The sequence below is a fragment of the Candoia aspera genome, chromosome 14, assembly GCF_035149785.1.
Source record: "Candoia aspera isolate rCanAsp1 chromosome 14, rCanAsp1.hap2, whole genome shotgun sequence".
Classification (NCBI taxonomy): Eukaryota; Metazoa; Chordata; class Lepidosauria; order Squamata; family Boidae; genus Candoia; species Candoia aspera.
The window spans coordinates 4,511,855-4,538,255 of record NC_086166.1 but is presented as its reverse complement, the minus strand read 5'-3'; the positions used below and the strand labels follow the sequence as shown (position 1 = coordinate 4,538,255).

The following is a 26,401-nucleotide window of genomic DNA, read 5'->3' as shown; positions in this document are numbered from 1 at the left end:
CAGAGTCATTCTTGACTACCGTCCGCTCTGTAGCAACCAGAGAAATTTTAAATGCGGTTTTTGGGGTGTGTGTTTTTTTTTTGGTAACCTTTCCTACACAAGTAAGAAGTTGAGTTCAGCAGAATACTAGCAGCTTTTCTGTTTCGTGACAGCTAGGCTAAACTGGGTTTCTCGTTCTGGTTTCTGTGGACAAAAATGAAGGGGGGGGGATTCGTCCGAAATAGCAAGGTGGTTGCTGTGAGTCGAGTTTTCTGCCCCCCTCGTAGGGGCTGCAGTTCCCCATTTTCGCTCGTCTGTGCAAGAAGCTCAGTCAGGCCTCTCGTCGCCATGGCAACAGGAGGGCCTCGTCCCGAAGCGGCCCCACTGCCCCCATTAAGGGTCAGCCTCTGCAGCTCTGCAAGCCCTGTTGTTGGAGGCTAATTTTTCATGGGGGGGGGTACTTAAAAGATGCCCTAGAGAGTCTCCAGCAAAGCTACTTGGTTAGACCAGAATTAGCATCTCCACCCCCTGAAGTCAGAGTTGTTTGTGGACAGCTAATACAAAGAGCTTGGAGACGAGATGTCAATGGTTTGCAAGCCAGAGTGGCTGTGTTCCTACCTTGGTTCGGATTACATGACACGCTGGAGCCACTAAGATGGAGGAAAACGGGTTCGCACGTTGCACCCTGTGACGTGGTTTTTGCTTAGCAAGCTGCAGGTGGAGCCCATTATGGTGGCATGTAGACCGTGGCTTAGGGCTTAGCAGTTTTCGTTTATTCAGCAAACCCTGGTTCAAAAGTCTGGGGTTCCATGTGAGAAACCCCATCATCATCATCATCATCGTCTTAAGCCTAACAAGTTACTTGAGGGCTTAATCCAAAATGTGAGCTTGGCCATGGCTTGTTGTCTTCCCCAGAGGGAACATCCAGATGTGCCATCCCTGGGGCTCTCAACTCATCTGAAAGACGCCCAATAGAAGAAAGAAGGTTTTATGCGACGTATTGCAGGTCAGACCTGGTTATGATTTATAGGGGAGACCATTAAGTGACATCAGAGCCGTAGGCTAGGCTGGGAAATCTAAAACCACCTAGAAACGAAGCAATTTCCATGTTACTATGAGGGAAAGGCCCTGGGAATTTCCAGCTCAAAGGAGATTTGAGTGGGTTTTTAATTAACTCAACAGTGTTTTAATTACTATGGCTTAGCAGGAAACCTGGTTTATGCTGGAAACAGCAAAGATGGCACCTTTAGTCTTCCAGGCAATTGAAATAATGAGAGAAAAACTGGAATTGCCTCATTCCGCGCCATTGATCTGTCCATTGCCCATCTTGCTTTGCAACAAGCTTTAAACCATGTTTTGTTTAAAGCCCCAGAAAAACTCAGGCAAGTTTCTACTGGCACCAGAGATAGCAGCTTAGGAGTCTGTCTTTTCTAACCCACCTCTGGTTGACCATCTTTATACACCAGCTGCAGCCTGAAAAAGCACAGAAGGGCATCCATCGTAAAGCAAACAGCCGAGAGGAAACGCCTAGGGTTTTTGTTTTCTGGCAGAGCGAAGCCAGCACCTTTTGTGCAGCCTGCCCTGGACATCCCTCAGACAGACTGCTCTTTGTTGGAAGGCGTAATATTAAAGCCCCTGAACTGAAGGACAGATGCAAATTTCAGGAAAGATTCCTGGAGGACAAAGCAGATTAAGAACTCCTTGGAAACCCACGATTGCTTTTGAAGGAAATAGACGTCTAGCATAGCACTTCAAAAGCAACATCATGATAATGGGGAAATCTAAACGGTAATTGCATTTATATCCTTCCTCCCCCAAATTCAATCTCGGAAAAAAAATGAAGTTTAAGGTTGGGGTTGATGAGCTTATTAAGGGTCTCACAGGAAGATGCTCGGTTTATGAAAATTAGAAGCAATACAGTGAATGAGAAGTACTTTGCCTTGTTAGCTGGTTTCAGACATCCTGCTAAGTCAGAAAGTACTGAAGTCAGTTTGTGCTTCAATGAAATTGTGTGCTGGTCCAAATGAACTTGTTAAAAAAAGAAAAAATTCCTACAGTACAGTAGTTTGCTTGGTTTTGACTCTGGGTATTCTGAACCCCGCTAGGGTGTTTTGTAAATCATAGCTTATGACTTAAGTATGTTAATTGTGCCTTGTTAAACAAACCAAACTCTTTTTTTGTCCCATGAATCCCATTGCCAAGATACAATCCGTGGGAACCCATGTAGCTGTTTAAGGGAACACCGCCAGGGAGAAGGTAAAATACGTTGCTTGTATCTCCCAAAAGAACAGAAATGCTCTATAAAAACCAATCATGTAGCAATTTGTTTCTTATCTGAATGCAGGTTTTTATTTTGTCAATTCTCTTCTCCATTTGATGCTTCTTATACAAATGGCACTTACAAAAGTGTTTTTAAAAGGAAAAAAAATTAACTAAACATATCAGGATATGAGATGCTTTTCATAGCCACAATAGTCAAGGAAATAGAAGGCAAGAATTATTGACTTAAAACTGTTACATGGGGAAAGGCAGTGAGATGTACATGATCCAATTGTCACCAGGTGGGGAAGAGACACAGGACAAAATGCTAAGGCCAACAAACGCCCAAGTCATAGAACCAGATGCTTGGCCCACTGGGTACTCATCTCTGCTCCCAAAATGGTGGTTTCTTTCGCAAGAAACCCCTCCAGTTTTTGCAGTTTCCAGAACTTCAGTGTACCCCAGGTAAGGTTCCCAGATGAACACCAGCTCAAACCCTTTTTACTCATAAGGCAAATAATTCCCATCGCTAGAAAATATAGCACCAATTCATATTGAGGATACTTTATGATGGCAGAGTGTTGATGTTTTTAAGGCTTATAACATGTCCCTGCTCTTGTCTTCATTCACCAAAGAACCACCACCACCCCTCGAAATTTGGCAAACCCTGCTCCCGTGGGTCCTGTAAAGTTGTGTGTTTAACAAATACAAATTTGGGTCTTGCAAATTCATGGATTTGGGTAGAAAGATACTAGAGCACCATTTCAAACGAAGTCCCTCCAGACTTCAGTGTAAATTGGGGTCCTGCTCTGGCAGTGTTGGTTTGGCCTAAGGAAACAGAGATAAAACCCCGAGAAGGCATCACATTGGGCAAAAAAAAAAAAAAAAATCTGCACAAGGTGTGCGTGTACACAAGACTCTTCCAAACTCCCAAACAGTTAAGCAACATGTTACAAAGGTTCAAGGTGGCTATACGGAACAACAAGCCTATTGGAGAGACTAAGTTAGGTTGGCTCGGCAGCAGGTTTATCTAAATAAAGAGAAGATGCTTTCTGTTAAACTTCCTACGTTTAGGGACTCTTCATGGCAATTGCAGAATCGCAGAAGCAGGTCTGGTGAGGCGTGAGATGCTTGGGAACAGGCCTGGGCAGACCTTCACATAACTTGTCCAGGAGATGAGATGAGATGTGGGAAGGACGACTGCTATCGGGATGCCCAAGCCAGAAATTGGTGAATGGGCGGTGGGAAGAAGACCAATTCCAGTACAGGGCAACAGACAGAAAAATGTGGTGAACATGTACTGTGCAAATGTTGCTACTTTAAGGAAAACACATAGTTGGAGATCAAGGATTCCCCTGAATGTTTGTGCATGCGCAGCATGGCTTCCCCTCTTTCTGTTTCAGCTCCCCCAATCTTATCTTTCATACCTACCCCAAAATCTATTGAGACATTTCAATGAGAAGCCCTCAGAGGAAAACCAAGGGGGATCCACAGGTCTCAGTCCTCCTGCAGACTGATCTGTGCCATGACTAAGGTCCTGTTCGACTGAAGATCTCTCTCCAAGTCTGTTGTATCACACGGGCAGCTGCTGGCAGGGAAACACCCTGTATGGGAGCATGGTGGAGGGAAATAGGAGATGCTGAGATGTTTTTCCCCACCTGAGGCAAAAGCAAAAAAAGATGTGCCGACGTAATGTGCAACTCCATGCCCATCTGATGCAGTCAGCAATCCATAGGCAACAGCTTCAAGATAGTCCTGGCCTGCTCTAATGAAATTCTAAGACACCCAATGCGAGAATGTATAAAAGAGACTGAGATTTCTCTAACAGTTGTACCTTCCAGGGAGAAAGGGAAAGGAACCATAAGGCAGCATCAATGGCTTCTCAGCATGATTTTTGGAGATGTTCAGAGATGCTTTGGGGGCACTTAAAAGCACCCAAGGAAGTGTACAAAAAAAAGGAACTCACTTGAGTCTTTCATGAGATGAACGTCTGGAGGTCCAGTACAATTCCATTCATAAAAAGCAGCTCATTTGATCTGTGAGCATATGGACAGAGCTTCTAATCCTTGTGTCCGTCCTGCTTTGGTAGCTCACCTTGACTGACTCACCCCTTCTCTCATTACACGGAATGACAAGATACGCTAAACTATTTCTTTGCTACCTTCACTAGAGAATGGGGGCCAGCAACTTAAAATCAAAAGCCAAGAAAGAGAATGCTAATTCTCTAATTCCTACTACAGAAAATGCCCACCAAACTGGAAGGCCCGGTTTGAACAAGAGCTAGGTGTGTCACCTGCATCGAGCCAGAAAGCGGACACTGCAGCAACTCAAGATTTTCCAAAGCGGACTCTTGATGATCTCAAGACCAGCTCTTCCTGGGGACCCACCTTCTGAGGAGGAACTCTAAGAGATGGGGGTGGAGTGGGGTAAGTTTGCTGATTCCAGTTATGAGAAATATACCCCTTTTCAATTCAGAAGGACCAGCAGAGGCAAAAGGAGAGATCTGCCCATCTAGCACCCAACTTTTCCTTTCTTTCCCCATAAAAGTCTAAGGTGAGAGCATGACATTTTCTGCAAGGGAATGTTTTCCAGTTTTAAATGAACTCACATAACGAAGGGAAAAAGCCAACTTAAAACAACAACAACAACAACATGGCAGGCCAGTCTGAAAGATATAACCCCTCTCTCGGAAAACACACACCAGAACATACCAAAGAAAAATCCTGCAGGAAGTTGGCAACTGAAAAGGAATTAGGGGAGAGAGGAAGCCGAGAGCGAAGGAAAGGACAGTAAAGTGCATTTAATACTCCCAGAGGGTGGATGGGTCAATGGCATCGGCAGAGGCTTTGAGGACTCCAGCGTGGTCACCCTTCAGGTATTTGTTGTTGACTTTGATGGCCACCTTGTTAAAGTCGCAGAACTCAAAGAAGAAGTCCACGGGAGTATCACTGCTACTGGTAATGGATGCCTCGTTCCCAACCATCCAGTATTTCCCAGTGGAATCTGAAAACAAGAAAGGGGAGCGGGAAGAGGGAAGGTGGGCACTCTCTCCAATTCATGGGGGCATCCCATGGAACAGCATCCCCAGCAAGGCCACGGGATGCCTCCAAGAGACTCCCCCCAAAATATCTGAGCTGCTGTGTCAAGGAGTTTAGCTTGCATTGAAGTAAGCTTCCTATTTTCAATCTCTCTAACCCATTACCAGCCTTCTCCTGACTTCAATTTCCATAATCCTCCCAACCAATGTGGCCATGATGGCCAAGAATTCTGGGAGTAGACCACATACTGCTGTATGGCAGCTGGTCGGGGAAGACTGGCTGATGCCATCAGGAGGGTCTACCTTGCGGGCAGATAAGAGTCCCTACCTTTGATATTGTAGGCACCATCATTAAACTCCAGCTGAAAGACATCGTAGGAAGATCGGTTGCAATCTAGGGTGCCTGTCATCTTCCGGCAGCCAATGAAGCCATGTTCTCCACGAAGAACAATGATTGGCCGGTTAATCAGCTTCATGAGGAACTGCTCCGTCTCACCTACCATTGGAGAATGGAGGAAATGATGCACCATTTATCAGAAAACAAACTGCGTCCCACCATCCGGGATAGTTCAGCATCATGCCTGGAAACACGTTTCTGGACACTAATGCCCTGCCCTCTGCAGCTTCTCATTTATTACTTTTTATGAAAAGGATCTCATTTTTTTAAAAAAAGACCAGCGGCTGATGCAATGAGAAACATCGTGTCATCCCAAGAATGCAAATCTGGGGTTTCAGGAGAGAAACTTCCAAAGGAAGGAACCGCCAAATCTCAGCCGTGCCATTAAAGCTGGGTAGGTAAAGGGTTTCCCTTGACGTTAAGTCCATTCGTGTCCGACTCTAGGGGGCGGTGCTCATCTCCGTTTCAAAGCCGAAGAGCCGGCGTTTGTCCGTAGACACTTCCGTGGTCATGTGGCTGGCATGACTACACAGAACGCCGTTACCTGCCCGCCAAAGTGGTACCTATTAATCTACTCACATGTGCATGTTTTCGAACTGCTAGGTTGGCAGGAGCTGGGACTAGCAACGGGAGCTCACCCCGTCACTCGGATTCGAACCACCAACCTTCCGATCAGCAAGCTCAGCAGCTCAGTGGTTTAACCTGCAGCGCCACCGCATCCCTCATATTAAAGCTGGGAGATCCAGCTATTTTGCTCCCATGGTCTCTGGGACCAGAGAAGTCAAGGGCCAAGTTAAAGTACACTATCAAAATCCAGCATATGCACTATTGCATCTTGACTTTAAAAACCCTGAGCAGGTCCACACGTTGGGCCAAGTACCTGGCTGGATCCACCCAATTCGCTAAGCCAGATCCCATAAGGGCATGGAGGGTCAGGAAGAAGCTGGATACTGAGCAAATACTTGCCAAAGATTTTTCTCAACCCTGGATCCAACTGTTTTAACTAGAAGATGTTCCCGCAGTTACAAAATTCTTGCTTCTGCTGATATGCAGAGGCACAGAAAGCACTTACTGGCAGTTTCAACCGTAGCAGCAAGTTGCCCATTCTTCTTGGCTGTAACGTATTTGCCATTGGCAGCTTTCAAAGTGATGCGCCGGTCACACCACTCGATATCGAAGTAACAGTTAGCATTCCTGCTGTAACAAAGGAAGGTTGAGAAGGACCTCTCATGCCGTAACATTAGGGAGACAGGTAGAGCTAGAAGATGATCAGCATTCCCACCCCTTTGTCAGGGCCACAATGCAACCAAGTACAGTTTGGGCACACTAATGGTAGTGGCTTTCCCCCAATTCCCCCGCACGCTTACGAAAAGTGAGCTTTCTTCTGCTGTGCCCCTTGGACAGCATAGCTGTTTTGATCTACCCCGAGGGTCATTTTCAAGCAAGAGTCATCTCCACAACTTTTATGGCCAGTGAGTTGAGTCTTTTCCAACCAACACTCAAGCTTATTTATTTTCTTAAGCACTGAACAAATAAATGTTTACAGCACAGTGCTGTGACAGTGCACCAAACATTTCAAATTTGAAATGGATTGTTTGAGCATTCTGCTCTGCTTCAAATTCAGGAAATTTCCGGAATAGTCAAAACAAACTATTTTGAACTCAGATTATTTTTTTTGCTTTTTGTACCCAGCTATAGATTATTCTGTCTTGGAAGCAGATGGATTTTCTGTGCCTGTACAGACACATATAATCAAACACTGTGCATTTTGGAATTAAAATTCCATTCCCCACAGGCCCAGTGGCTGGGTTCCTCATGCTAAGCTATGGGTTATTTCAGCTACTTTGCTGAATAAACTAGAATGGTGGGATTCATGCAACACGCTCAGCCCAAAGCAAACAAGCTACTTGATGGCCTAGTGCAGTGCATGAACGCTACCCCTGAATCACATTCCTAATCCATTCACACAGATTTCTGAGCCACCTGGGGTAACTAGAACTCACTTAGTTGAGGCGGTGGATTGCACCCCACCGTTTGAGGTCAGAGTCCAGTATTTCCCAGTACAAGTCCTGAAGGTGCATTTCTTTGTGTCTTTGTTGATTTCCATTTGGAAGGTTTCTTGGTCACTCTCCTCATCTTGATTTGCTGAAAGATCGATCCCTAGAAGAGAAGACGTAGATGGGGGAGGGAGTCAATAACAGCCCTTGTATGTCCCTCCTAGCTCGCTGTCCAACATCTATCTATGTGTTCAGAGCTGAAGGGGAGAAATTGGGGGCTTTCATCTTTGAAAAACTTGAGAGGATACTCAACTGATCCCTTATCCTCAACTACCAAGAATGTTCTGTAAAATTCAGCAGTGGGGCAAATGCATAAAAGATTGCTGGTCGGCCTGGGGGTCGCCCTGGCCCAGAATTCTAACTCCACACACACCTACACAAAGTAAGTGTGCAACATAGATGGGAGAACCTTTAAAGGAGACCCTCCCCTTTCTTCTAAAGCCTCTGCTCTTGGAGTTTATTTATTTATTTATTATTCAAATTTCTATCACCGCCCATCTCCCCCTCTTGCTCAGAAAGAGAAGCCCAGGATTCATACTTGCTGCCCAACCAGACATAACAGACCCTGCTCCCACCATGGAGGAATCCAAGAGAAAATGCTTCAGCAGCAGCTGCTGGCGCCACTTCCCAAAATGCACACAGATGAACACCCAACTGCTCGCATGCTTGGCAAGTTTCACCCTTGGAATTCTTCAGAGTTTAGAATTGCATCCTTGGCACTTGTGTCCTGGCTCCAGTGAGCACAAAACACTCCAGGGGCAGAGACAGCCAGCCAAAGAGTAGAGCGCAGGAGCCCCATCGGGAAAAGAGAAGGAGGTGGAACCAGCAGACAGCAAACAATTAGCCCAGCACTTCTGACCTAGCCCCATTGAGAACAGCAGCGAGATCACACCCAGAGAGGAGGGCAATCAAAGATGGCACATCATTACAAAAGGCAACCCAAGCACAAAATGGATGCTACAATAAATAAACCCCAAGTTCTTACTTGGGGCACAAATGACCAGGCTCCAATGTCATCTCAATTCTCTGTGGGGATGCAGGGAATTCCATTTCCTAGTGTTGGATTACAATTTGAAGCTTCCTCTAATGCTTGAGATAAACTGGCCTTCCCCTTCCAACTTTCCTCTCCATAAGAACCCTTTGAAATACGTTGGGCTGGAAGGTGGACTTGGTCCCCCATCACCAACGAGCTCCATGGTTCATAGGGGACTTAAGCTGAGTCTCTCCCTGGTCCCAGTCCAACAATGTAATCCCTGTGGCACACCGTCTATCTTTAAAAAGGGTTGACATGGCCTAGAATCTAGTACCCAACCCTTCACTGGCTGTTTCGGAGTTTCATCTTCTGCAGTGGGGACTCATTCACATTCTGGGGTTTAGAGTGTCTCAGCCAAACAAGCCAATGAATTTTGGATGGACATCAAGCCAAGCAGAAGCCCAGGTGCGGGATCAAGCCAGTTCTGCCAGATGCATCAGGCTAATCTCATGCTAAGGGTGACCAGCCTGTTCCAGAAGAGCCAAGGACGATCATCTGCAGAGGAGCTGTCAGTTCTCTTTAGAATCCAGGCAGTGAACTCCTCGAGGGATCCTTTTCCTAAATTAAAAACCTGAAACACTGCAAATGCTTTCCTGTTGTCTGAAGAGGCCCCTGGATGCACATCCACTCCTTTAAGCCCTACCTCCTCCCCTCGTGCCCAAGGAAAGACTTAAGTTTCTTAATGTTTCCTAGGTAGTAAATCCTCCGTCCAATCATAAGAAGGGGGAGAAGAAAAGGAGATCTTCCAGAGGCCAGAGTAGGGGGGTTCAGCAGAGACAGCCAGCCAGCCACTGGGAAAGGAAAACCCAGGCAGCTGCCTCTAAGAGTTCGGCTTCTCATGGGTCATTTTAATAGCAAAAACCAGCTGTTCCTGCATCGCTCTGGGAACAGGAAGCAGTCCAAGAGCAGTCAGGAATGGAAGGTTTTTCATCACCTCTCATGCCAGGGTGGAGCAGAGACCTGCATCTTCATAGGAGCCCTGGGCAGCAGAAGATTGTCCACTCCAAATGAGGAGGGGCTGAGGCTCAGTGGTTACAGCACTTGCTAGGCATCCAAAACGTCATGGCATTTCTAGGCAGGCCCCCGATTCTGCCAGCCCCCATGGAATGACCTTCCTCAAAGGTCATTTCCATGTGTCAAACAATCCGTACCATCCTCAACCATTACCATGGTGGATGGGAGTTGCAGTCCAAAGCTTCTGAAGGGGTTCTGATTCCAGCAAGGCTGGAAATTTAAGGACTGTTAAAAACAAAAAAAGTAACTTGAACCGAGTGAGAATTTTTCAAGTCTGCAGCATTCGCAGATGCAAGAAGGAAGTGAAATGCCTTGGGAGATTTGAAAGGTGAGGCCTAACATTTAACTAGCACTACTTAAAAAAACCTTTGAAGGCTTGGAAATGATGTGACTTTCCCAGAAGGATGAGAAAAATAATTGGAAAAGGTCTGAGCAGGGGAGAGGGATGGTCTCCCCAACCTTGACTCGGAGCCTCTTAAAAAGGCAGCTTGAAAGGTGGAATGTGGTCTGGGGGCACCCAAGCTTGGGACCGTAGCTGGCCATATCTAGCCACAGAGTTTGGAAATACTGCTTTAGACAACCTGTAACCCTTAAGGACAAACAAGCACTCTGACATTTAGGGAAATGTGGGTATTCCTCTAGAATGAGATTTGGCGGGAAGAAATAAATCAAATCCAAGGATCGAGTGAAGAAAGTAAGGGTTCAAAAAATTTCTCCAGCCCTTCCACAGATACCAACATGGCGCCTTCAAGTAGGCCCTTTTTCAGGCTTGGTCATAACCTTTCAAACACAGTGCTGGGAACCTCAGTTTTACCGCTCCCCAGTGCTCAAGATGTGCTGTCAAAAAAGTCCAAAGATTTTGGGGGCCATTTCTGGCTATAAAAAAGCAAAGCTCTAAATGAATAATGCAGCTCTTGGCAAAGAGGGCCTTCTTGTACGCAATGCCGCCATTCCCTACGCAACCTATTCCAATTCTGTTGCAAGTTCCCCATCGGATCCAAACAAAGATCTACCTAATTCAGCATCCTGCTCTCCAACACAGTGCCCTCTGGGAATTTCAAGAGCTGAAATCAGAGTTCATCTGAAGAACATGAAAATACTCTTTCCATGCTGTCTGGCCTGGAAGTAACTTAGTTTCAGACGCTTAGAGTTTTTACCCACTGCGCTGAATGGGAAACACTAAGTACAGTCATCAATAAGGAAGAACCCACGGAAGGGAGCTTTCTAGGCCATTCTCCTCCATTTTTTGCTTTGGATAGCAGGAATTGATGGTTCAATTCTCCCCCCCCCACCACCATTTGCCCAGTTTCCTTCCTTGCTCTAATTTTGCACTTCAGATGTTTTATGGCTTTTTCGCTGCCAGTTAAGAGAGGTTTATTTTTTATTTTTTTAAAAAAGGAAAAGACTAGGAGCCTAATTTCCTGCCAGCACTTAGAGCAGATGGACCGGAAGGCAACCGTCTCTGGACAAACTTTAAAACCTGCTGGAAAAAAAAAAAGGTGTCCTTTGAAGATTATTTGCCAAGATGCCACACAAGCAGGTTTACAATTGAAAACAAAAGAATGACCCATTTTTATAACTCTATGCCCAAGGGAAGCCGGGTTCTGAAACCTCTATTATGCCAATCTTCTTTGTATGTATTCTGATTTTGTTAATCATTGGGAAGTCAAAGGGCTATAGGATCTTGTATGCCGAAACTATGACCACGTTGACTTCCGATACTGCCATAGCACAGCACAGGATTTCTTTTAGAGGATTAAAAAATGTTTCATTGAGAGAGACAGTAGCTCAGCAGTGGAGCACATCTCTGGCACAGGGACTCCAGGTTCAGTCTCCGGCACCCCCAGCGAAGCAGACCATGAGCTGCTGCTATTATTACAGCAGAAAATTCTGAATTATGGGTGAAGAACCAGCTACATATATTTCTATGGAAACTGTATAGCGAGACTGCACACGGCACCGTGGAAGAGGATGACTTAAACCCCGCTCTGTTTATACAGCAGCAGCTGGATTTAGCTAAAGGCTGGGTGTCTGTTTGTCAACTGCACACCCCCTCCAGAACTGGCAGAGTTTTGCGCATATATCTCATCTCTCCGGGCACCCACACATAAGTGAAAACTCTTCTGAGCCCTTGGGTTGAGGTTTACCTGTAAACAGCTCTATAACACCCCCCCCCCCCCAATACCTGCTTTTTTCTACCATTGGGATGCCTGTGCCTTTGCACTACAGTGAAACTCCATAATCAATTCCAGCTCTGGTTTTGCAAAAGACGACACTCACGCAGAGGCAGAAAAATGCCACTGGCTTGCAGGTTGGAGGCAACCATACCCAAGAGAGCTGTCCTCAGTCCACAACCTCCTCTTAGAAAATGGCAAGCCATCTTCTCCATCAAGCTCAGTACGGCCTACCCTGATTAGCAGCCCCTGCTCAAAAGGTTTACTAAGGGCTCTTCCTCACCCCTGCATGGAGATGAAGATGAAATCCAAGGCTCTCTGCATCTGGAGTGATTACCTGGTGCTACAGCCCTTCTCGATTTCTCTCCAAAGCCAGAGGTGGGCATTTCTATTTTTTGCTGGGGTTGGGGGAGAGTTCCCTTCAGTTTGGACCCAAGGAGCCCTCCCCTGCAGATCACAATGCAGGCACTTTTAATTACCAGCCCCCTCAAGGTCAGACAAAGCCTTGGGAGAAGTCAGATGGCTTCCCAGAGCGGTAATTAAAGGAGGAGATAAGCAGAGGGGTGGGAAGTCGGGTGAAACTTGACTCATCCTAGATTTCTGCAGGGAGGAAGAGCTGGGGGAAGCGGGGGCGGGGGGAGACACAGATTTGCAGACAGGAACAGGCTTGTTAATTTAAATGCAATCACCCTATTTGCAAAATCCAGAGGTGGCCAACCCCTTTCTTCTCATCAAGCCAAATGCCCCAAGAGCTGGCACCAGCTTTCCAATTCGCTAAAACTTTTCATCAGGCTGTGAAAAGCAGAGAATTGGGTGGAAAGGAAAAGCAGATTTGTAAGTATTGCACTGCATTGCATTAATTTGTGCCTCCCATCCGCCCACCCCTTTGTGTTGCCAACCATGATGAAGAGTTCTGGAAAATTCCAACCTGCGCACTCACCTTGCTTGGTGTTGCGCAACTGTGGATCCCGGATCCTCGTGATGTGAATATTACACAGGGAAGTATACTACCCCCAACCGAAACGCTACTAGATCAGCCCCCCCTCCCCTGAGGGGACCACGACTGTTACGAGCAGCCTTGCTGGGTCAGATCTAGGCATCCAGCTCCTGCCTTCTCACAACCCAATTTCTGGTCATGGGGGGCATGAGTGGAATCGCAGGGGGCTGGAAGCCTTGCATAAGCAACTCTCCATGTGGCCAATAATTAGATCCCTGGAGCAGGCGAGCCCAAATCCAATACCTATTTTGTGTTACTTCCATATACACCCAAAGAAGGTAAGTCTAGCCAACATTTGAGCTTGGTACTGAGGAAGGCCTTTGGGGACCAGAGAACGGAGCTGAGAGCCAACTGCAGCTCACAGGTTGCCCATCTGCTGCTTTAGGGTAAGAGAAGCTCATCGGTATGTACAACATACATACATATATACTTTATTTATTTATTTATTTATCCTATTTTTATCACCACCCATCTCCCCCACATGGGGGACCCTGGGCATTTCACAGTAAAAACAATTTAAAATTCAATAAAATTATAAATAGTATCAACACTCAATAATGCAAGTAAGGGCAGATCAAATTCAGCCCATGAAGGGGTAAGGCTGGTTCCTGCCTTTATATTTATATTTATTGTTTTATAATTGTGTTGAATTTTAACTGGGTTTCTATTGTAAACCACCCAGAGTCCCTCCTTTGGGGGGAGATGGGCAGTGATACAAATTTAATAAATAAACAAACAAACATGGGAATGAGAAACCGAGAGAAGACATAAGCCTGGCGCTCCAACTGCTTCCTCCCTTTGCTGCAAGCCCCGAAAGAAGATTGTGGATAAATCTTTGAGAAAGCTGGCAATTCCTGGCAGCAACCCCAGGCGTGTTGACTGTTGCAGGGCACCCAGCTGCAGGGGCTCGGGGCCTTTTCCCCACGGGGAAGCACAATCAAATCATTGGCTCTGCTGGGACAGTCGGGAGCCCAGCTGAGCAGTACAGGCTGGCAGCTCCAAGCACGCAGCCCCGAGGGAGCAGCAAAGCAGCTTCTGCCATCTCTCCCTTCAACCCACGGGGGATTTCTGGGGTCAGCTAAAGCCGAACAGAGGACTTAAAGAGACATGCAATATTGACATTTATCCCGGAGGCAGAATTCCACCCACAGAGCAAGATGGTCTCAAGGAACTTTGCTACCCCTTTAGGAGGGCATGAAAAGACAATGCTCCAGAAGGACTTAGGGGAAAGGCAGCGCCAATGAAATAGTCTTTGACGGGTTGCCTTTAGAGGAAAAGCTGCTGTGAGGACAATTCTAGGGTCTGGGTCTCTGGTCCACATGGTTTGTCCCAAACGTTGGATGCAGCCTTCAGAGCTGTCCCCAAATTGCAATTGTTTAGGCGACTGAAAACTCTTCTACAGAGGGAAAACAAGCCTTATTACTTGCATTTCATTACCCTCATTGGAATTAAAATTTGATGTTTGCCTTGCCTCGGCCCGCTGACTTTTTCGGACTGTGGTCTGAATCAAGAAAACAGCCACCTGCTGCTTTCAAGCTTGAGGCGACGATTCTCCGAATGAGGTTGCACGTTCCAAAACCCTGTTTTGTGCGACCGATAACCCCAAAATACATTCCTGAACTGAACCTCACCCCTGTAAGGTAGGCCAGGAATAGAAGCATCTCCGCTTGTTAAAAGCCCTTGCGTCTACGAATCAAGGCGTCAGGAAGCAACTTACTTCAAAGGCCCCGTTTAGCTGCCTCTTTTGGAACACTACATTTTAAGGACGGTTTTCAGACCCCTTCTCTCTCATCCTTCCCCGTCTTCTAAGAAACCCCAGCAAAAAAGTCCCCATCAATGACTGCTTACTCAGTGGATCACAGCGAAGCACTGCGGCTGAACCCCCGCTTTCTCATTCCCCCAATCTGCAGCTGCCCCAAGGGGACTGCCTTCTCATCAGAGCAGCAAATCAACACAACCCTGCAGCCCCCAGAGAACAAGGGCTTGCGAGGCGCATCTGGCAGGTGGAAGGAAGGAGATGCTGGGAACAGCACAGCCGCCCCAAGACCTGGTGGGGATGCTATTTCACGCCCCTCCTCCTTGGCAGTGGCGCTTGCTTGTGGATAACGGGAGAAAATTATTTGCAAAGCCAAAGTCTTTGATAGAGGCTACTGCACACGCAATGGTTTTGCCCACCCCGCCCTCTTGCCATCTTCTAAGGCTCAGTATGCCAGCTAGGTCACCCTCTCGGAGCCTCTGGAGAGCCGGCACGGGTACCAGTGCCAACTCCGGCCAGCTGCACATTGCCGTGGATAATAAGTCGATTCAGAGAACTTTTTCCCAGGTTTATGGCTGAACAAAAATTAACTGGACCTTAGCCCAGTGCCCCAGTAGCCACCTGTTGTTCTCCAGGACCTAGGAGGGCTGTGGGAACAGCCCTGATGGAGGGAGGAGGTTTCCGTCCCATTCTGCTCATCATGATTTTCTTTTCTTTAAAAAAAAAAAAAAAAGGATGGTGGCTTTCCCAACTCTGCCGTTCCTTCCTTTTCTATATATAATTCCATTAAATTTTTTAAGATAAAAAACTAATAGAAACTTATACAGAGTAAGAACAAGGGAAAAAAATCAGAGCTAAAAGTGCAGAAGCAAAGAAAAAGGATGCTTCCGATCTTCTTTACAGCAGTTGTAAGTAAAATGAGAAATTTACCTCTTGCTCTAGGGTTACAAGATAATTCTTTTCTTTCTATAATCTATCCTGCCTACTCATCAAATCCATACATCGTAAGTTCATTGTTTTTTCTGTTTCACGCAAAAATCTATAAGGGGTTTCCGGTCAGCAATAAATATAGATACTGTCTTTTCTCTGATCAAGGAAGTCAATTTAGCCATCTCCGTCATCTTCACCAACCATTCCTCCATTGTGGGCAGTACCGAATATTTCCATTTTGTGCATAGAATAATCTCACTGTGGTTATCCAACTCTGCCCTTCCTTCCTGACACATTCATTAAAGGGCAATGCTTTAGAAAAAAAAAAAAAGAAACATCCCAGCCCAGGGGACTTGACTCTACCACCTGCTTGAACAGGCTGGAACCTCTGAGTAAGCAGTTTCCACATTCATATCTGGCCAGGCTAACCAAAACAGACCCCCACTCAATGGCCAGGGATGATAACGGGGTTTTTTAAGGAGGGCTATCTTGACACAGAAGTCAGCAGCCCCTACTAAGCCCTTTTGGGCTTAGAACATATCTCCCCCCATCCAAGACAGCCCTGCCTTGGCCCCAATAATATGGGTTCAATTCTGCCCAGTCTGCTTTGCAAGTTGAATTTTATTTCTGCATCATAAAACAGAGATCAAGCTGGGAGGACATGCTAAGGGCCCTTACTGTGGATCAATGCAACTCTGCATAACAGGAACTTTGATCGAAAATGGCAAAGAAGTCATTGGATTGCAATAATGGGAGAAAGAGGAGAGAGGGGAAGGAGCAAAATAGTTTTCAGCCCACCTTAAAAAAAGAAACAGCAATCTTCTATTCTGTCCAGGGGCAATGAAAGTTGTAAAAGTAGTCCTTGCTTAACGACCATTTGTTTAGTGATGGTTCAGACTTACCACTGCAGCATCCCGCAGTCACGTGATTACCATTTTTGACCTTCCCAGCAAGCAAAATCAACAGGGAACCGTGTGATTCGCTTAAAGACTGCCACAAACGGTTGTAAAATCGGGTCTGATTCACTTAACAACCGCTTCGCTTAGCAACTGCAATTCTGGTCCCAATTGTGATTGTTAAGCGAGGACTACCTGTAGTTCAAATCTAAAGGTAGATTTAGAGAAGAAGTGTTTGCTATATAGAACTACCCGTTATCATGATAAAATGTTTTGACAGGGATCCTTCCAACTGTTTCAGAATGGGCTTGCAAAGGACACTTTCAATTCTCAATTCTTTATTTAGGCAGGATATGCCTCCCTGTTTCCTCTTTCCTCCCTTGTTTCAAAGTACGTGGCTGTTCTCTCACCTCCTGTTATCCAGAATCTCAGGATGGGCAGACTGCAGATGAAGGAAGATGCTAGAGCTAATGTACCTCATTACCAAACGTGGGCGTTCACTGAAATTCATGCAGGCGATGTTTAAAACAACCAACGTTTAAAAAAAAAAAAACCACCGCCAGAATAACTCCTTCCCCAATGCAGCTCTTTCTCCATTCTTGCCACAGTCTAGCTTTGCGGGCCAGGATATGTATCCCAACACCGCAACGGGGCGTCGAAATGAAAGCCTTTAGTTTGGATAGGGAACCTCCTAGCTGGTCCTCCTGATGACGCTTAGCAATTCTCCACGTTTTGGCAACCCTGGATTGCCTCTGCCTAACGCAATTGCCTGCAAGGAGGAAAAGTCTCAGTTCAAAGGCTGGTTGCCTGAAACCAACTCCTTGGTGCCTCCCCGCATTCCTGAAGGACTATCAGCTCCTTCTCAGCCTCGACTCATGACCCAGACCTGCCAAATTGGGCCCTATTTCTTGATGGGGGGGGACAGGCCTTCTCCTCCCTCCCCTATAGGAGCTATCCAAGGATGCATTTTAAAGGCTGCCCTTCACTCCCATTTGAGCCCAATTAAAGGGGAGGTGGCTTCCCCCATAATGAGGGGCAGATGCTCCACAGACCTTTGCCATCTGCCACCCCCCATTGCTAATTAGGAGAGGCAAGGAGCAGTGCAATCCTGTTCAGCCCAAACAAAGGCCCCTTGGCCACCCGCTGGCATCCTCTGCAACATGTCTTTGTATCCTTGAGCATTTGCTTGCGCAGAGAGATAAAGACATGCACCATGTATGTGCATGGGGCGGGGGCAGGAGAGGGGCTCTTTTAGACCAATTCTCCCAAATGGCCACCTCCCCGATCCTGGGCCAGATTAAAGCTCTGCATTCTACTGAAGAGACCCAGATCAATCCCCACGCCTCAAAGTTCTTAAATTATTTTGCATTGTTTGATACTTCAGCACAGCAAAGAAACCCACAGTAATTTAATGCAGCTGAGAGTAGGATTCGCATTCAACCATAAATTCACGTTGTCCCTATTATAGGCAACCACAGAGAACAAAAGGAGAGAAGTAAAGGAGGGGGTGAATCTTCCTTGCCCTATGGGGGGGGGGAATGGATGAAAAGGAGTCCACCCCACCCTGTCCCAAATTCCATGTTCCAATATGCATGCTTGTGCCTAGACTGCACTTACAGATAATACAAATCCCAGAATGAATCCTGTTAACCAATTTATTGGGGATCCCTTGTTGGAAAAAATAAAACCAACTCAGACTCAGTAATCCTAGGAATGCCCAACACCACCCTTCCAGTTTCAAATTTGTCTCTAATTAAAACTGGGAACCGAAATTTTTGCTTTTCCTTTTATGGTGGAGAAAAGGGGGAGATGTAGCCAGGGAAATGCATTTCCCATCTGCACACCCAGAGACCATACCACAACTGTTAACACATGCACGCACCCCTCCGTAACATGTACCCAATAAAAATGGTAGTCTTGGTTTTGGAAAGAGAGCCTACCGCAAAGAACAACTCAGTGATTACTGCTGGACGTGGCTGAGTAGGGAGCAGGGAATTTTTCTGCGACTTGTTCCTCTCCCCAGCTGGAGAAAACAAAGGACACGGGGGGGCCCTCCACTTTTAAGAAAAATATGCAGCCAATTCAAAAAGAAGACAAATTCTTTTCCACCTTGATGTCTACAGATGTGTTGGGACTACAACACTCAGAATTCCTGGCCAAGGTGGAGCATCTCTGAGCATTCCTGGTTGGTGATTTCTCTTTTCTCTGGGAGATCCACAGGGTGAAGATGTCATTGGGTACATACTCTGACAGATGGCCCCGTACCAACTTTTGCGGGTGGCTTCACCGCTAAGAGGCGATGAATCTGAAGGACAGATTGGGAAAGAGTGGCACAGCTGTAAAGGGAGGGTGTCGAGAGGCAAGACAGATCTGATTTCTTGTCTCTCTGAGGAGACAAGGAGAAGAGAAGGAAAATATTACGTGTTATGGTTCTCAGGGGTCTGCATGCAAAGATACCTGAAAGAAGAACCACTGCCCTATCCTATCTTCTGTGGAAGAGTGAACCAGAGGGAACATGGCAGAACTAGGGGCCGAGTCCCTCGAACCCAGTGTTTCTCAACCGTGGCAGCTTGAAGATGTGTAGACTTCAACTTCCAGAATTCCCCAGCCAACCATGCTGGCTGGGGAATTCTGGGAGTTGGAGTCCACACATCTTCCAGCTGCCATGGTTGAGAAACACTGGTTTAATCTCATCCAGCTGATCTTCTCCAATTTTCACCGCCCCACAAACAGCGGGCCCTGGTGGGTGGCTGATCAGGATGACGTCAAGGATGAGAATCCTCCACCCCAAGTCCAATTCACCTCTCTAGAGTACTTATTCCTTAAAATGTATTTTCCAGTGTAAGGTCAGTCAAATCAAGTGGCCCATCACACCAGCAACGGACTGCAGCAGCGTGGTCTTAAGCCAACCACATTCAGCAAGACTAGGAGACCTCCCTTCTCCTTGGAACTTCAGAAGGAGGCCTTGGGATGACATTCTATGCCGTCTTTAGTGTTTGCACTATGAATCCACCACAGCAGGGCGATTGAAAGAGATTCTAGCTTAGCTTCTGCTTTAACACACAGTTTTTGTCCGAACAGTGTCCTCCAGAGAAGCAGCCCAGCCAGGAAGCACCATCATGCCACAAGGCTCCTACTCACACATCCATCCGTCCCTGAGCCCAGCCCTACAGGAGATACCACCAAGGCGGGGCACATTGTTAGACAACAGGGACGGGGGCTCCTCCAAGCAAGGCAGAAAGTCAGGTAAGGTGATCATGCCTTAGATTTCACAAGCTACCACCCTTTCGTTAAAAACGGCTTCTCCCAAGCAACACAAACCCAACCTTTCTTTTCTTTTTTTTAAAAGAAGGTTGGAAAATCCCAAATTCAAGCCTGGTGTGGGAAATTATTCTCCTCCCCTCCCCACGGATGGAAAAATCTTTCCCCATTACCCAGGAAGGCAGCTGCAAATGGCTCCCTTGTAACAAACAGCTGTCCCTTCCTCTGCCCAATGCAACCAGCTGCCCCATGGCACCCCACATCTGGTTTTCCAGAGTGACAAAGGATTGAAACAGAAGCCTCCTCCCCTTCCCTCCCCACCCCCACCCCTGCCATGGGGCTCTAACATCACAATCCTGCCCTTGTTCTCTCAGCCTCGCCTCCCTCCTTGCAGCAGACAAATATTTAACATCTGCCAAAAAAAATCTAAGAATCCAATTGCTATCGGAGTGGGGGCAAAGGGGGAGTTCGGAGGGGGGTTGGCTGGCGTCGAGGGAGCCAGCCCGCCAGCCCACCTCGCACAAATCATGCTGGGAGAGTGGGATGAACCCAGCTGCAAGCGCAACTATTAAAGCGGGGTGGGGGTGGGGGGAGAGAAAGCTAGATTTTGCTTTGGCTAGCCGGGACATTTGCTGAAGGAAACGCTTCAGGCTGGTTCCAGCCTGAATTGCTTGTGGAGAGAAGCGCCCCTGTGCCTAGAGCCCTTTGCACCCCCCACAGACAAATCAATTCAAGCCCCGCTTGGCAGATTTATTTGCAGCTAAGAATAAAGCTGCCAAGAGCCTGATTCCTTCAGAAGGGGGCTGTGCACAGCCCCGCTATCTCTGTTGATGTGGGCCCCCTCTTCCCCTGCTCCCCATCTTCCCTGGCCAACCCAGTTGAAAGAGTGGGACTGGGGGAAAGAAAACGAGTCCATTCTATTGAGCTCGGAAGAGATGCTCCCAAGGGATGCAACCACACCCAACTCTGGTGCATCTGCGTTCCCCTTCGTGCCCACTTTCTGCACACAGCCGCACACTGTCCACAATCTGGCCTTAAAAAGGTGACACCCCCCCCTAGTTCTGAAGGATGCCTCACTTCGGTTCCACAGTCCCTGCGCCCAGAACGTCTCTTGTTCACAAAGACTGCTGCCTCAAACAGTGCCCGTCATTTCTGCAGCAGCCTGCATTAAAATGCCATCTAACCACTGCTCCCTTTCAATCTTCTTGCAGCCACGTTGGCCAGCAGGGAGGGCGGCTACATCTAGGTATTGTGCCCAATCTAGAAATAGCAACTACAGTTAGTGTATCTCACTAGCCATAATATGGGCTTGCTTGTTTTTGAAGTAGCTCTCCGTGGCTGGGCTGGGTCTCTTCCAACTGGAGACACTGAGGATTAAACCCTCTCTCGTTAAAGAGATTTATAGCCTGCCTCCCATTCAGGAACTCAAGTCAGCACCTTGTTTTCCCTGCAACACCACCCCTGTGAGGTAGGCTGGGATGAGCGCATCAGACTGGCCAACATCATCTAGAGGGTCTCTCCTCCTGGCCCAAGGCTTTCCGTACCCCACCACAATGATGTATGCATTTGGCACTCAAAAGCACGCGATCGGTCCCTGCACTCTGCTTCCTTCCTTGTTCCTGGCTTCTGAGCACACCACTAATCCTAAAGATTAGGAACTTGATCCTCTCCTGTTCTGGGATTGCAATTCCCAGCCAACAACAAGGGAAGGGAAGCACAGTCCCAAGGCAGAGTGCAAAAGGACCATTTTTACTGGGGAGGTACCTCATCACAGCTGGCCTTGTGCGCTCACCCGGAGGGGATCCCCAAATCTGCTTTCCAAAGGTGCCACAGCAGTTTCACAGGCCAGACTTTTCTGCTCTCTGATGTGGCTCAGTTGTTCCTCCAAACACAAGGACAGCCCACGAGAGTCCCAATCTGCACACTGAGTGCACGTGCCGAGTGCACACTCAGCTCACTTCTACAGTGAGCCATATTCCACATCCACAGGGCACCAAGCCTTTGCTTTGCAGCAGAACAGAACAGGCCTCTGGCTTCCAAAGGTTAGAGCAGAATATGCCAAAAGAAGGGAAGGACCATCAAACCTCTCTTTGAATTAATTAACACAGGCCACACTGCAACCTAAGCTAGAAGATGACCCCTTGCTCAACTAAAATTCCCAGAAATAATCCAGGGGCGGTTTCAATTTTAATAGAACGGGGGGCGGGGGGGGGTAGGAAGAGCACAGAAAGACCGTTTTCTTTACATGGATGGTGATGGGGAGGCTGAGAAAAGCAATGGTTTTATTCAATTGCCATTTAGATGTACCCCTCTCTCCCATTTTTTAATGCAAAAAGACAGGCTTGAGCGTTGATGGAAAGGTTTGCATTATAAAATTAGCTGCCTTTGATCTTCTGTAGAGTCAGCTTTAGGAGAAACTGCTGAGGTTTTTCCAGAGCTATTTAAAAAAAAAAAAAAAAGCTAAAAAGCAACAGTTGGTTTGTAGCCTGCCAGGAAAAAAAACAAAGGAAAAAGAAAAAACCAAACCCAAAGAGATTTTTTTTGGGTGGGGGGGAAATAGACTGCTAATGCTGCAACTGCCTGTCCCAAATTTAGAACACAGGGCTTTTTAACCCCAAAGCTTTAGTTCCGTTTTATCTACTTCAAAAGAAAAAAACTGGACCTTTAACAAGGAATGTTTTACCTTGAAATCCTCCCCGTTTTAATCAAGTTAGAAAGAAGAGGCACAAGGGGCGGGGGGAACCTGGAACATTTATCCAAAAAGGCAAGCAGCGGCCCCTTCTCCAGGCCCTGAGGATACCTGCAGGAAGGAGGGGCTCTCCCACTGAGCTGTCAACTTCATTCCCCTGCAAGGCAGAGCAATCCAACAGCCCCCCCCCCCGCCACTTCTTGTCCTCCTCCTGGTTCCCCAGACAGAGTACTGCACCCACATTTTGGCAGTTGCATGCTCACAGCTAAGGCTTTTTTTATTTTTCCACCCCAACATCCCACCGCCCTCTCCAATCAGCCTGGAAGGTTAGGATTAGGGGATTAGATTTGGCAGTTCATAGCAGGGAGGGAAGGAAATCAGAAGCTCAGCCTGGATTTCACCTCCCCTGGTGGTGGCAGAGCAGCCGGAGGGAGGAGCTTGGGGGGCAGGAGTGGAGGGGGATGGTAAAAGGTGGAGGGATGGAGGGTGGGTGGGAGGAAGCAAGTTGTGGAAAGGAGGCAAGAAGAGAGGGAGCCGGTGGATTCCTCCTTGGTGGGGCAGCCCCACACGGTGCCCCTTTCGAAGGGTCCACCCCTCACTGCCTTCTGCCTCCTTCACAAGGCCCAGGAGAAGTTCCCCTTTGCCCACTCCCACCTCCTTGTCTTTTCAGGGCAGATGAATTCAGAGGGGGCAGACTTTCCAGGAAGATGCACAACAAGCGGGCCGTGCAAGGGGGCTGGGAGGTGGGGGCTGCATGCACAATAGTCTCCATTTTGAGAAGGGAAACAAAGAACTCCGCTGGGGGGGGGGGGCTGACTCAGACAGGGCAATTCCTCCCCCACACCAGCAGGGAGAAAGTGGCAAGGAGGTGGGGAGGGGGGTTCCTGCCCCATCCCCTTGAAAAACTCCAAGCACACCAACCCCACACAAAAACGGGGGATTAGACTCTCCATGCTGTGCCACAAAGACTCCATGGAAGCTCCCAGTTTCTACCCATGGGGGGGCAACTCCCCCAGAAACAGTTTCATCTGGCCACACAGACCATCAGCAGCGCCTACGGATGGGATGAGCAGGTTAACTTCAGAGACCTCCCCTGCCCTTGCCATGAAAGAGAAGCATCTGGCCGGGCGGGAGATCCAAGCCTTCCACCCTCCTTTCAATGCCTCACTGCGTGGGGAGGGGGGAGGAAGGCCATTCACCCCCCCCTCACCCTGTTCTTCCTCCCTCCCTGGGCTCAGACTACAGGACTTAAACAGGAGCCTTCCCAAACTCTGGAGCATCTTGCCCTGGGGGTCATCCCGGCCAGCCCCCCACCCCTGGGGGAGAGGGAGAGGGTCCCGCATGCTAAGAGCAACGACCCCTCCTCCAATCCCAACGGGGGGGGGATTCCTCCAGCGGGAGCCTACCTCTCTCCCCCTCGCCCCCACCGAGGGCGCACCTGCTCGCGAAGCCCCAGCCGCCCAGCACAGCAGAGGGGAGAGGACCGAAAGTCCGGGGAAAGACAAAGAGCGAGGGAGCCCCCTCCTCCTCCCTGGGCGGGCCGAGGCCTTGGCCGGAGCCCCCCGCCCGCCCGGCTCGGGGGCGGCCCCGGCCGGGGAGGGCCCTACCTTGGCGGGTGGAGACGTTCCTCTCGTTGGCGGCGCGCAGGACCACCTGCGGGCAGCTCTGCTCCAGCACGAAGAGCTCGTCCTTGCCCACCTTGGCGGCCTTGCCGGCCTTGAGCGTGCCGCTGGGGCCGGAGGGGGCCAGGTAGCGGCCCTGCCAGTCGCGGAAGGCCACCTTGCCGGCGCGGAACTCCAGCGTGTACTCGGCGCCCGGCTCGGCGCGGCCCACCAGCTGCCCGTCGTGGCGCAGCAGGCGGTGGTCGCGCGTCTGCAGCCGGTAGCGGCCCTCGTGGAAGAGCAGCGTGATGAGCGCGTCCACGCCCCAGGGCACGTCGCGGGCCACGGCCAGCTCCTCGCCGGCCGCGCCCAGCTGGGCGTAGCGCTTGCGGCTGAGGCTGAAGAGGTGGAGCTGCGGGTGCAGGGCCAGGTGGACGCGCCACTTCTCGGCGCCGGAGACGGCCTGCGCGAAGCACGAGAGCCGGTCCTCGGTGCCGCCGAAGAAGCGCCGGTGCGGCTCCGACTGAAGCGACCAGCGCCCGTCGTCGTGCGCCACGATGACGAAGCGGCAGTCGGCCGAGGGCGCCTCGCTCTCGCAGCTCACCTGCCCGTCCTTGTCGGCGGCCAGGTAGCGGCCCAGGTGGCTCCGGAGGAAGACCACGCTCGAGTCGTCGCCGTTCTGCTCCAGCGTCCAGATCTGCTTCTTCTTCAGGCTGGGCGCCGACGCGTTGAGCTTGAAGCCGAAGGCCTCGGCCGTCAGGTACTTGTTCCCGCAGTTGATCAGCCCGAACTGGATCGGGAGCGACTCCGACGACGTCCCGTTGGCCGTCATGGCGAGGAGGCGGCGGAGCAGGCGGCGGCGGGGCTGGGCGCGGGGCGGCGGCGACTGAAGGCGCGGCGGGGCTGCGCCGCTGGCTGGCTGGCTGGCCGGGCTCGGGTCCTTCCCGCCGGCTCCTTTGTTCGGCTGCCGAGGGCCACGCTGCCGGGCTGGCTGGCTGGCTGGCTGGCTGGCTGGGCTCCCCGCGCTCCGCAACGCCCGCTGCAGCTCGGCGAGAGACGCGGGTGATGTCAGGACCCGGCTATATGGCGGGGAGGGGGCGCGGCTGCCCGGGCGCTGCCAATTGAGGCTCGGCGCGCGCGAGGGGGCGGAGCTCTCCCGGGGAGGGGGCGCGTCGCGGCCATCTCCCCCCGCCCGCGGGCGGGCGGCTCCCCCGCTGCCCCCCCCCGCAGCCGGGCTGGGGGCTCCGAAGGGCTGGGGCTCCCCGGGCCGGGCCGGTTCTTGGGAAGCGGGGACGGACTACAGCGGCCAGCATCCCCGGCCGCCGGGCACTCCGGGAGTGGGAGGCCGGGTTCTCGCTGCCCGCCAGGGGCGGTGGGGGCTGGAGGTCCCCAGACGAGCGGCCCGCCCTGTTCCCCGGGGACCTTCCCCAAATCAGGGGCCCCTCGTCCTGCTCGGCCTCCCTGCCTTGCGGAACCCGCCTGGCTGCAGCAAGCGTTGCCCTGCCGATGTTCACCCCCCTCCCCCCATTCCGGGACTTGGATTTGCCCCCCCCCCAGGCCAGCCCAAGCAGTGCCTCTGTTTGCACCTCCTAAATCACCCCCACCCCTTTTTCGGGCTGCCTTGCTTGGTCTCAAGAAGAGGTAAGGAGGGTTGGATTCGGTTGGCACTTGGACAGGACAACACCCGGAGATCTTGGGGCTGGATGCTAAAAAAAGAGGCGTGTCCTGGATGATGCCTCTCTGCAGTCACCAGACTTCACCTTCCCAGGTGTAGCGAAGGAAATTGCTCCTGGTGGAAAGGCTAAGATGGTCCAGTTTAGGCACTGGATTGGAGGTTGGGTTTGAAAAGTGGGGAGATGTCCTGGCCCACAAGCAGCTCCTGCACATCTGGGTTTGAAGAGGAGCCTGTATCCGAGGCCGTGTCCGAACCATTCCTTGTACCAAAATGCTCAAATTCTCAGTAAAGCTAACCCATCGTGGGCAGGTTCACACATCCTGTTGAGCTGGCGGTAGAAGCCCTTTGATGTAATCCCAGCTGGTGAGTTTGTCAGCTGGGAACATCAAGCTAGGAGTGCCAACTTTCTTTGGGTCTCAGCTCCTGTGCCTTTAACAGCTCTACCTTCTTGGGATAACAGCTTAGCTCTAGGCTGGGAATGGTTTCATCCACTAAAAGCTAGAGAGGAACACTGTTTTGTTTTTTGCATTAGTTGTGTGACCGCCGTTAGCATTAATGAAGACTGCATCACTTAATACTCTAGGCTAGTGTTTCTCAACCTTGGCATCTTTAAGACACGTGGACTTCAACTCCAAGAATTCCCCGG

General features: G+C 49.5%; 1 protein-coding gene across 2 annotated transcripts; it reads right to left on the bottom strand.

The window, feature by feature from the left end:
• Window positions 1–3,443: 3,443 nt before the first annotated feature.
• On the bottom strand, window positions 3,444–24,972 carry FSCN1 (fascin actin-bundling protein 1). 2 transcript variants are annotated; one of them, XM_063314665.1, is made up of 5 exons: window positions 24,087–24,972; window positions 7,676–7,832; window positions 6,745–6,869; window positions 5,604–5,771; window positions 3,444–5,241 (listed from the first exon to the last, which is right to left on the bottom strand). In XM_063314665.1, the coding sequence occupies exons 1-5, from the start codon at window positions 24,910–24,912 to the stop codon at window positions 5,039–5,041; spliced, it is 1,479 nt and encodes a 492-aa protein (XP_063170735.1). In that variant the 5' UTR covers window positions 24,913–24,972; the 3' UTR covers window positions 3,444–5,038. The 2 variants fall into 2 exon arrangements, with proteins under 2 accessions (XP_063170735.1, XP_063170736.1); XM_063314666.1 differs by having other exon boundaries at window positions 6,745–6,866.
• Window positions 24,973–26,401: the final 1,429 nt, after the last annotated feature.

Bases quoted from the DNA above. Each gene is read 5' to 3' on its own strand.
- FSCN1 (XM_063314665.1), bottom strand. From the start codon at position 24,912: ATGACGGCCAACGGGACGTCGTCGGAGTCGCTCCCGATCCAGTTCGGG. The intron at 5,772-6,744 runs GTAAGTGCTTTC...CTCCAATGGTAG, and splicing joins TGCTACGGTTGAAACTGCCA to GTGAGACGGAGCAGTTCCTC. The intron at 5,242-5,603 runs GTAGGGACTCTT...TCTTGTTTTCAG, and splicing joins TGGTGCCTACAATATCAAAG to ATTCCACTGGGAAATACTGG.